Below are 11,363 nucleotides of genomic sequence, written 5' to 3' on the forward strand. Positions count from 1 at the left end.
CCTCCTACCTCTGTCCTGCTGGCTCCTTCCCCCTGTGCTGTGGACGTGGGCACAGACATGCCAGTTAGGGAGAGGGAGGGACGGAGCCGCCGTTTTATTTTGAGTGGGTGCTGTCTCTCCCGCCGAGCGACCAGTGCTCCAGGTGCCCACTAGAGGGCAGCAGGGCTCCGAGCTCGGCCGATGTCCGGGCGGATGGCCTGAACCGCGGCTGCCCCCTCGTGGTCAATCTGGGAACGGTTCTCCTCGCCTCGGTGGAGAGGCCACTCTCCCAGGTCCCAACCCAGTGCCTGGGAAGCAGGTTTCCACCAGAAGTGCTGAGCACCCCGGGCTGGCCCCAGGGGTGGGGTGCCAGGTTCTTACTCATAGACGTGGAGGTGGCACTCCTGCCTCAGGAGGAGCTGGGAATCCCCACATTACTGAGATAGACAGGAGGGGGGCAGTGTTGGCATAGAGTCCCATGGGGCACATTTGCCCTTGTCCAGCTCGGCCAGGCTGAGCTCCAGGGCCACGACTGGCTCCCAAGTGCCTTATGTCAGTTAGGGAACAGCACCCTTTCAAGATACCTTACTGCCAAGTACTGGGAAATCGTCCCATTAAGTACACAAGTCTAGAATGACCATCCTGTGAATCTCTGGCCCTTGCACAGCCTGCATCCCTGCGCCCTGAGGCCAACCTGCAGAGCACCACCTGCACCAGGAAGCCGGCAGAGATGCTGCCCCTTGGGGACAAGCAGCCCGGGGTACAGGCACACTGGAAAACCAGAGAGTTTAATAAGGGACAATTTACAAATGTTAGGCAGCATGTAGAGAAGTCAGGAGGGATAGTGCAAGGACCCCCAGGCCAAAGGGGTGAGAGGAGGGTGTGGGCACAGGAGCCTGGAGACGGAAGTGTGGAGAGGGCTGCCTGCCTGGCCCAGGGACCCCCTTTGAGGAGGGAGCTGGGAGGGGCACAAACAGGCTCACCTCACTCTCCTCCCCACCCTTATCTCCTGTCAGGGGCCCCACTGGTTGAACCCAACAGATATCCAGAAGCCTCAGGACCTGATGTCATAGCCCCAGCACAAAGGGGAGAAGCATGGAGGGCGAACCTGGAGGGCGAACGAAAGGCACCCTGTGCTCACCAGAGATGAGGTTGGCCGTGGTGTTGGTGGGCACAAACAAGGTTTGCTCCACCCCTAGCAGCTCAGCAGCCTTTTCCTGCAGCCCTGAGAAGGGGAAAGGGATGGGGGGGCAGGGTTCCATCAACACTGGCACTCGCCCAGAGTCACTTCTGTAAGGGCTCCCCTTGCATTACTCATAACTGTGAGCCCAACTGTCTGAGTGAGGCTCACACCTTGCCTGAGACTGGTACGTGGCCAAGCAGGACTGGAGCCCCAGTCTGCCAGCTGCACAGTCTGGGGTCTTAGTGACCAAGTATCTGGGTCCAGAGGCCCCGTGTCCATCCTCTGTGCCCCACCTCCTCCTGCACCATGGTGCCCCCACATTGAAACTCTGTGGTTTGAACCCCCCTGACCCACCCAGACCTCACACCTGTCTCACTTCCTTTCCCATCAGCCCTTAGCAGGTGGGGCTCTGCGGTTTCCCTGCTGACTTCCTCTCCCAGAACAGGACAGGAGCCTGCACGAGGGGAGACTCTGGGGGGTGGGGGGGAGGGGGTCTTCTGGTTCCTGCTTTAAAGCTCGCTGTAGCTCCCCTCTGCCTGTGCCATCAAGTCTAAAGCCTTTAGCATAGCATTCAAGGCTGGTGGGATCGGGCCTTTGCTTCCCCTTCCAGGGAGAGGGGTGCCCCTGTACCCCACAATCCAGCCACATTCCCTATCCATATCCTGAACTCCTTTCTCACCACTATGCTTCTGCAGTTTCCTGCCCAGTGAGCCAGCACTTCCTTCCCTGCTGGGCAGAAAGGGGGGGGGGCAGGGGGCTTCCATTCAACCTTTAAGAGGACCCCTCTGCGAAGCCCCCAACTCCCTGTGAGTCCCACGCCTCCCTTCACTACCCCCTCCCCCACTCCCCCAGTTCCTAAGGCACTCTCTGTGGATGCCAGTCAGGTCCAGCACCTCCCCCACCCCGTGGCTGGCAGTGACTTTATGCATCAGGCTGCCTGCTGAGCAGTGGGCTCAGTGTCTCTGAAGTTCCAGACAATAGTTGGTGTAGGCTGGGCACATGATCAGCCCCGATCACCACCTGACCCCACAGGCAGGCCCTCAGAGCTCAAGTGACAGCCCTGTGGCTTGTCCCTGGCACAGCTGAGAGCTGTACACATCCCTGCAATAGCAGTGGTTCACTTTGGCAGCACCTGTCAGCCCAGGGTGGGGGTGCTGATCAGGGGTGTGAGTGTGCCTTGAACACACTCCCTAGGTTATTAGAGCTCTCTCCTCGGGAGGTGCAGCCTACGGAGAACCCCCTTTTCTAGATCGCTTTGTCTTCATGTGGGAAAGTGACGGGTACAGGACAATAGCTATAGATTATAGAGTGAGAAGACCTGGGTTCAAATCCTGCTTTGCCGTTTACTAGGCATTGGGCCTTGAGCGCCTCCCTCAGCATCTCAGAGCCCCCTGCTGCAAAATGGGGTAACACCCATCTCATTAGGCCGTAGGGCGACACTTCGATGAGCACACACATCACCTGGTGATCCTGTTAACATGCAGATTCTGGCTCAGCAGGTCCGGTGTGGGACCCAAGAATCTGCGTTTCTACCAGGCCCTCGGGTGATGGGCCTGACTGAGCAGCAAGGATGCAGAGCGTAATGCCTGGTCTGCAGCTCAACCTCCACCCTGGGCCCTGGGCCAACTCTCCCGCCAGCACCACGGACAGCGCTCTGGGGTCCCCGACGACCCCTGGCCCCAGCCTGCACGCCGGGCTCACCGCAGACGTTAGGGTCCTCGCCGTAGTCATCGTCCCCTACGACCGCCTCGGCCATGGCACGCCTCACGGCCGGCCCGGGCTTGGTCATCGTGTCGCTGTGCAGGTCCACCCCGTGCGCCGGGACCCCGGCCCGGCTTCCAGAACCCCGCGCCGAACGGACCCCGTACCGCTGGGCCGCAACCCGAACCAGTCCGCGGAGCATTGCGGGGACAGCGCCCGGGCCCTGGTCCGACCTTCCCAGGTGAGGGCGACCGGGAGTTGCGGGGTCGGCGCGGCCGGACTCGCCACCAGAGGTGGCTGCTGACCCGGGCAGGTGGGAGGGTCCCGCGGCATGCTGGGAGTTGTAGTTCGGGCTTCGCAGCTCCTGGCCCCGTTATATCCAGGGATATGGAAGAGGGAGGGTTCTGCTTACCCAAGTAGAAATCGGGACTGGTCAAGCTTTTATAGCGCAGGCGTTTTACAAATGTTAGCACAGCTAAGCCTCCCAACAGCTCTAAAGGACGAGTACTATTATCATCCCCGTTTTACAGATGGGGACGCATGGAAGCTAATGACCATGCGCCTAAGGTCACTTGGTGAGGAAGTGGCCCATCTGTCTGTCTCTAGAGCCCAGCTCTGAACCACTGTGTTATGTTATCCCTGGAAAGTAGCTTCCCTTCATTTACTTTTTTTTTTTTTTTTGGTTCAGCTGAGCCATCCTGCTACCTGTTGGCAGCTCAGCGGCTGCTCAGCTCGGGCTGGACTCGAACCGCTGTTGCTCAGAGCTCAAACTCTTGAGCGAGCTCTTAACCAACTGAGCCACTCGGCCGGCCCTCATTTACTTTTTTCAATACAGATTTGTTGAGCATCTATTGCATGCCCAGCGTTGCGCAGGTGCTAGGCGGAGGGACACAGCGATGATGCAACCAGCCTGAACGTCTGACTTCATGGGCATAATGGGTGCAGAATTAGAGGTCTGCATAGGGAGTCCCCTCCTCCATGCCCCTGCCCTTGAGAGGCAGTGCAGGGTAGCGGTGAAGGGACAGGCCTCCCTCCGAGTGCCCAGCCCCACTTGGCCGCTCCCCTTCCTGGAGAATGGACCATCTCTCGTGGTCCTCAGGAGGAAATCGGTCCCAGGGAGCAACAGCTCACCAGAAGAGGTACCCACAGCTCCAGTCAGGGCACCGCTCAGCAAAGAGGACACCCATCCTTCATTAGACAATGACCTTCGTCAGAGCTCTGCCATGTGCCTGCTCCAGGTCAGCCTGGGGCAAAGGGGGGCCAGGGCAGCCTTCACGTGGAGCTCAGGTTCTTGGGGTGGCGGCAGGATGCTGCCCAACTGAGGGGCACTTGGAGGGAGGATGCCAGCCCCAGGGAGAAGCTGCAATGGGCCTGGCCAAGGCATCTGGGCAGGCTTCCTGGCGGAAGCAGTGATTAGGCTGAGATTTGAAGACAGACAAAGGCAGAGGGAACAGTGCCCCAGGCTGAGGGAACAGCATGGGCAAAGCTCAGGATTGGAGGCAGCTGGAGCATTTGAGGCCCTGGAAGAAGGACAGCTGGCTGGAGAAGCGAGCAGGGGTGGAGATGGAGCTCAACATCCAGCGTCTGACAGCCTCCACGGAGCCCTCCGCCTCAACCCCTGTGCCTAGCAGGGCCATCCTGAAAAGGCGGAAACTGCAGATCCCCACAGGGCCTATGACCCCAAAGACCCCCATCTAAAGGGAAGGCTCCGGTGCCCTCCCCACCCCCAGCCCTGGTCCCAGTGCCTCTCTAGCTCTGACCTACAACCTCTACCGAATTCCAGGCCCTTAGAAAACAAGCCCCTTATCTCAGTCTGGCTCCAGCCCTTCTGCTGGGAAGTGGGGGGCGGGAAGCAGAGGCCTCCATGGGAAGGAAGGGAGGGGTTGGGGCAGCGATGGTGGCTCTCAGGGGAGCAGGGAGAAAAGGGACAAACAGCTGGAACCCCAGGCGCCTCCCAACCATGGCAGGACCACAAATGCCTTCTGTTTGTAGGAACTCCACAGTTTGCATAGCCTCCCTGTTAATCCTCACAGCAACCTGGGGGAGGGGGACTGGGCAGGGTTTAGGGCAATCTGAGAATGCCACCGAGGCTACACAGCTGGTCACCAAACCAGACTTTTGTCCTCCCACAGCCAAGCTGTCTCCCCAGAGAGCCGACTCTTCCTGGGGGAGGCTGGGGCCCAACAGAGACTCCTTTTGCCAGGTGGCTGTTGCCCACCTCCTCCTAGTCCCAGGGCACCGGCCTTGCCCCAGTGGTGGCTTGCCCCATTGCAGAGGGAACAGGAAGTGTGGCAGAAGGGGGGGGGGCTCTCCCCGGAGCAATGAGGCGTATTTCTGAGGCCTTGTCAAGGGGAGAGACCCTCTGACCAAGGCTTGGTCTCAGGGGGTTTGTCTAGACTTGTGCGTGTGTGAATCAGGGTCTGTGTGTACACGTGTATTGTGTCTGTGTGTGTGGATGAGTGGGTGCACATATGCATATAAACATTGTGTACATGTGCACACGTGTACATGTATGTGCAAGGGTGTACTGTGTACACGTGTAAGTATGTGTTTGTGGGGGTGGGTATGTGGGCTGTGTGCCCACGTGTACGTATGTGTATGTGTATGTGTGTGTGTGTGTCCATATGCGCGTGTGTGTCCTGGGCTGTCTGAGATCTGAGCATCCTGTTGGTAAGCTGGGGACAGTTCACAGGCCCCAGGCTGGGATGAGAAGCCAGAAGCCCCTTGGAGCTTGTCCCCTCCCCACTGCCCAGGTCACTAAACTGACCCCTTCCTTGTCTCTGTTCTCAAAAGGAGAGTCCAGACCCCATCCCTGGAGGTTGTGGGGTGGTGTCCTGCCCCGTGGCCACCACTCTTGGCCAGGCCACCTTGGGCTCCTGCCCCCCTCACCCCATGCTGCAGCCGGATTGCCACATTTCTATTCCCCGAATGCACTGACCTCCCTCTCACCCCGACATCTTTGCACCTGCCATTTCTTCTGCCCGGAAATCCTCCCACCATGGGCATGTGCCCCTGATTACCACCTTCTCAGTCTTCAAACTCAGCTAAGACACCCTATTTCCAGGAAGCCCCCCTGAGCCTAGCCCAGCAAGGGAAGGAGGTGGCCCTTGTGGGGTTCACTGCCTGTGGGTTATGGCCGGGGGCCAGGACGCCCTTGGCCTTTGGAGTGCTCTGCGTGCCCAGCCCACCGTACTCAGTGATTCCAGCTGAATGACTGACAAGGGGAGACTCGTGGTCCAACTTTCTCACCCCGGGACCCCCAGGCAGCACGGACTCTTGTGGGAGTCAGGGACCCCTGGTGGTGGGTCCCTGGGTCTCTGTGCAGGAGGCGGCCAGGAATGGATGAAGAACAGATGCTGGCCCTGCCTCGGCGTCTCCGTGGGAGAAGGTCTGGGGGTCCCCATAGCAGCCCCTTCCCTGGCCTTTCTAAGATCTCTATTTGTTGCTCCCCAGAGCAGTGGGAGGACGCTGGGCAGACTTGCAGGGCGGAGGGGTGGGGAGAAACACACGTATCCTGGGGCGGCTGCCTCTCACTGTACCCCGAGGCTCTCTGGCATTCCACCCCCCCAGGTGCAAGCTCTGGGGTGTGGGCACACACTCTTACACACACACACACACACACACACACACACACGTGTGCGCGCGCATGAGCTGAGTTCAGCGTGCGTATTCCTGTAACGCTGGGCCTCTGGCAGGAAGTGAGTGGCGGGGAGGCTGCTGCTGGGAACCCGGGGCTGGCCCTGCTGAGATAAAGGGAGGCAGCAGATTGGAGCTAGAGATAGCGGTCTGGGTCCTGGTAAACAGGTTGGGGGAAATGTCCTTCCCAACCCATCCTCTTGGCCCTGAGCCTGCAGGATCTATAGGGCGCTGGCCCGGGTCCAGGCCCGACAGCCTGGGAGTCAAGAGAGAGCTGTTTGCACCATCATCTCCCCAGACTTGGGGGGTTGCAAAGGGGAGAGCGCTGGGCCCAGGAGCCCTGGCTGGGCACAGCAGTGGGCATGCACTTGGCCTCTGTGGGGGCCGCCCCATGTCAAGTCCGTGAGCATGGGCTGTTGGGAGGGAAGGAAGGGGATAAGAGGAAGGCTTCCCCAAGCCCCTGTGCCTCCCTCACTGGTGAGGGGAACATGAGTGCGTGAGAGGGGTCACCTTTAGAGCCATTTAAGGAAATTCAAACAGTGTGGGAGACGGAGAGAATGGAGGCAGCAAGGGCGAGAAGGGGCTGCTTGGCAGGCAGGCTCTGCAGACAAACCGTGGTGGCCTGAGGTTGTGGCTGCTGGGAGAGCCTGCACTGCCCAGGCCAAGGGAGAGCCGCGGACCTTTCACCCAGCTCCGTGAGCTCCTGGACCGTGAGTGCCCGTGCAGGCTGGGCAGGAGTCCCAGAGCCTGGCACAGTGGGAGCTCAGGTCCACTTGGGGTTTTTAAATTATGACACAGCCCGCATCATAATACAGAAAAGCACAGAAGCATATTTGTAGATTTTCAAAAATATATAAAATGAACTCCCATGTCATTGCCACTCCGATCAAGAATTAGAACTTGGCCAGGATTCCAGACGGTTCCCTGCATTCACAACCCCTCCCTCTGCTGGAAGTGACTGCTGCCGTTCTGACCTTTGTGATCATCACCTGCTTTTCTTTATGGTTTTGCCACCATGGATGGTTCCGTTAGTAAAAGCCGGGTGCTGCTACATTTTGAACTCGATACAAAGGGACTTGGTGTGTGCCCTTGTCAACCTGGCTCCTTTGGGTGGACTTTATGCCTGCGAGGCTCATCTGAGTTTTAGATCTAGCTCATTCTTTGCCACGGCTGTGCGCGGAGGCCACAGTTTATTTCTCCATTCCACCTGTCGGGGACCGTGGGCTTTTTTCAGATTGGCTTACCGGCAGTGCTGCTGGGAGCAGTCACACTTGTGTTTCCTGGGGCACCTGTGTGCACGTGAAGGGCAGGCACCTGGGGCGGAACTGCTGAGGCTGCTGCGATGCTTATCTCCAGGGTGACAATACCGAATGCTTTCCCAGCGAGGGGCTGGCATGATTGCCACTCCCACCTTCCCACCTGTCATTTGACATTATCAGACTTCATAACTTTAGCCATTCTGGTGGACGTGTGGTGGCATCTTTTGACTCGATCTGCTGTTTCCAGTAGCTAATAAAGTTGAGCATCGCCTCTGACGTTTGAGCCATTCAGATTCCTCTTCTGTGAGGAGCCTGCGTAAGTCGCTCTCATTGATTTGTCAGAGATATTTACATCCCCGGCACACTTAATCCTTGTTAGTTATATTTACTGCAAAAACGTTCCCCCCTTTCTGGGGCCGGTCTTTTCATTTCTATGGAATTCTTGATAGATTACAAGTTCTTCCTTTGATGTAGTTAAATGTATCATGCCCTTTGTGATTAGTGTTGTCCTTTCCTCAGGGTCACAGTGCTACTGTCCTAATGATCTCCCAGCGTTTTGGAAGTCCTGCCGTGCCACGAAGTTTACACTGTTGACTGGTTGTTTCTCCGCAGCCACTCGCTCATCCCACGTTGGAGGAGTGGAGACCACAGCCCCAGAGGTGTCACCGGGCTGACACCATGGCTGTGTTCCCTCCACCCCGTGGGGGGACTTTTCTTTGCTCTGAGGGCCTGGCGGCCTCTCCCACGTGACCAGTGCCCCCAAGCCCAAGCTGGCGGGGCTGGCTGCCGGAGTCAGGGTGGAAATCAGAGTCCTGACCTGGGGCAGGAACAGTTGAAGTGGGACTAGGGAAGGTCTTAGTCAGAAGTAAACAGGAGGATGGGAGGCAAGTGTCACCATGGCTTTGGGAGGGAACAAAAGGTGGCCTTGGGCAGGTGTCCTTGGGCAGGTGCCTTGGGCAGGTGTCCTTGAGCAGACCTTTAAGCTCCATGAACCTGAGTTACTCGTGCATAAAATGTGCTGTCCTGTTTCCTGCCACTTCTCTCTGGCAAGGCTGCACCTCCATCCCTAAGTACCCCCCCCTGCCCCCCACCCCCGCATGGAGTTGGGAGGCCTCTGCTGCTTCTCAGGGTCCCTGCTACACTGTGCAAGGCTGGGGGCTCAGGCTTTGGGATTGGAGATGCTGGGTGAGGGTCCGACCCCTTCCACAGCTTGGAGTCCAGTGGGAAGGGGCCATGGGGAGCTCCAGGTCTTAAGGGCGTCTCAGGGGTCTCATGGGGTGTGAGGGGCAGAAATGCCCAGTGCGGAGGCCTGGCAGCCTGGTGGCTGGAGAGGCTGGAGTCCTGGGAAATCCACTGGGACGGTCGCCCTAGGGCTCTCTCTGCTCTGCTGGGAAGCAGACAGCCTTCCAGGAATCCGCTTCAGGGTGGGGGCAGGGAGGCATGTGGGGGAGGCCAAGCAAGCTCAGGGCTGGGTCCCCACTTCAAGGGCCCCCCTGGTGGTTGGGGGCTGGGGTGTGCATGGGCTATAAGGGCAGGAGGCATGGGGACTGGGCCCAGGGGACCCTCTGGACCCCCGCCTTCCCAGGCTCCCCCACCGCACCCCACTCTGTCTGCAACCAGAGCACAGCCTTGCAGCTAATGCCCCACCTGCCCCCGCCCAGGGGCCCCAGCCTTTGGGCCCCAGCTGGGCTCCTGTCATTCGAGACGAGTGTTCAGGGTCTGGCGTTATTTACTGCGGCCGCTTCCTCCTCCTTCCAGTAACTTGTCCTCCAGCTCCAGGCCGCTTCTGATCAGGCGGCAGGCTCTAATCTCTCGAATCTCTCTCGCTCGCTTACCGTCATAGGCCTCTGTTTCCTGTTACTCGGCCTGGGCCGAGGCACAGGGTCAGCTCCTGTTCCCGGGGCCTCTGCCCTGGCCCCTCGACCCACCAGACCGGGAGAACAGAGGGGTCAGACCCTGGGCATGGGCACAGCGGCCCGTCTGGGGATAGGTCTAGTTCCACAGATGCTGTCCACTTGCTGGGTTCAGAGAACCCAAGGATGAGGGGGACACAGTCTCTGAGCCTGGAGTTTAGAGTCCTGCAAAGTCGGAGGCGAGGGTTCCTCCCGTTGTCCCTCCAGCTTGGCTGAGTACCCATGGTGGGCACACTCCCCCCCCTGACCTCCCCCGCTGCCTCCCTGTCTCCCACTCCTGCAGTCACTGGGACCAGAGCCTGTGGGGTAAGGAAGGTCAAAGAAGGTTCTGGAAAGCAGACATGGACAGAATTCATATGGATGAAAGTTGGGCTTTGTGGTCTGCTGCCCTAGAGACCCCCAAGAGGAAAGGATGGAAAACGCTTCTGCTGCAGAATTTCAGGGCTTGCCCACCTTGTCCTCCCTGGGTGGGCCTCCCCAGCTCCCCAGCTCCCCCAGAAGAGTCACAAGGTCACAAGGGCATAGGCAAGGATAGTTACCCAGCCTCACCAGGTTCTGAGTCAGAACAGATACCGGGTGCCCTGGGGCAGACCCTACCTCGGTCACGGGCGACATTCCCAATGACACCTCCGTGTGCTGGACACCTATTGTGTGCTGTCAGTGCAGCCCCTTGCTCTGTCATTTACCCCAGAGACGGGGTCTGAACCTGGTTATCTAGCGCTGAAGAGCACCCTCCTTCTGTGCCCCAACTGTGCAGGAAGTTTGTCTTGTAAGGAACCCCAATCTTTTCCCTAGTGGGCTTGTTTCTGTCCCCTGTGCCACAAACAACTCTAGTGTCTCTCCATGGCAGCCTTGCAGGGAACACAAGATGGCCCTTGTTGGGGGGGGCACTCTGGGCACCCAGGGCTTGGCTCCCCAGATGCTGACAGAATAGCTTTGGGAAGAAGGAAGGTTGGCATTTGAGGCTAGAGACTGGGCCAAATGAGGGGAGGTGTCAGGGACCCTGTCATGCTGGGGACTCCGAGGGGCCTCCCCCTGACTTTGGTCTCCAGAGTGGGTTACACACAATCATCCATGGGGGTGGGGAAGAGAATTTTATGCTTCGTATCTAAATTTCATCCTTTTAAAATGTGTATCTTTTGTGAATATTTCACAAGGCAGGTAATAGATTCATATAGTCACGGAAGCTTGTAATCTATAACTAACTACACACACAGCTATGAGCACAGACCTTTCTTACTAGAGAGTGCATGATCCAAACAGTGGGAAAGTTTGAAGGTCACTGTCTCTTAGGTCGTATAATTTCTTATCCTGTGCACCTGCCTGCTGAGCCTAAAGTCCATGATGACAGGAGGAAGGCAGGTCCCACGTTCAAGGACCTGGAGGGCTGGCTGCAGCGAAAAATCTCGAGCTGGCTTGATGGGAGTGACAAGGGAGCAGGAGATGCTGTGGGCACAGGTGGGGCTCGGGCCTCTCTCTGGTGGGCACTTGCTCCACAGGGAGCAGAGGTACGACTGAGTTCGCCCAGCCCTGGGGTGTGGAGGAGGCCGCCATGGCTGGGCCCTCTGCTCAGGAGCCAAGAATCCCTTCGAATGGAGGACAACATGCAGAGCTGGTGCCTTTCCAGCACATCCACTTGTCTCTCCAGCCCTGGGTTCCTGAGAGGAGCTTGAGAGGTTAATTCCACAAACA

At 58.4% G+C, this 11,363-nt stretch overlaps 1 protein-coding gene across 1 annotated transcript in view; it reads right to left on the reverse strand.

Moving 5' to 3' along the window:
• LOC109383643 (probable low-specificity L-threonine aldolase 2) overlaps nt 1-3,185 on the reverse strand; it is a 12,789-nt gene extending 9,604 nt beyond the window's left edge. Inside the window, exons 1-2 of the mRNA XM_019644244.1 lie at nt 2,864-3,185; nt 1,054-1,204 (exon numbers count right to left, since the gene is read on the reverse strand). Coding sequence (XP_019499789.1) covers nt 1,054-1,204; nt 2,864-3,065 — 353 coding nt within the window. The 5' untranslated portion in view covers nt 3,066-3,185. The remainder of the gene's footprint in view (nt 1-1,053; nt 1,205-2,863) is intronic.
• Nucleotides 3,186-11,363: the final 8,178 nt, after the last annotated feature.

Source organism: Hipposideros armiger, unplaced genomic scaffold, assembly GCF_001890085.2.
Source record: "Hipposideros armiger isolate ML-2016 unplaced genomic scaffold, ASM189008v1 scaffold_87, whole genome shotgun sequence".
NCBI classification, from domain to species: Eukaryota; Metazoa; Chordata; class Mammalia; order Chiroptera; family Hipposideridae; genus Hipposideros; species Hipposideros armiger.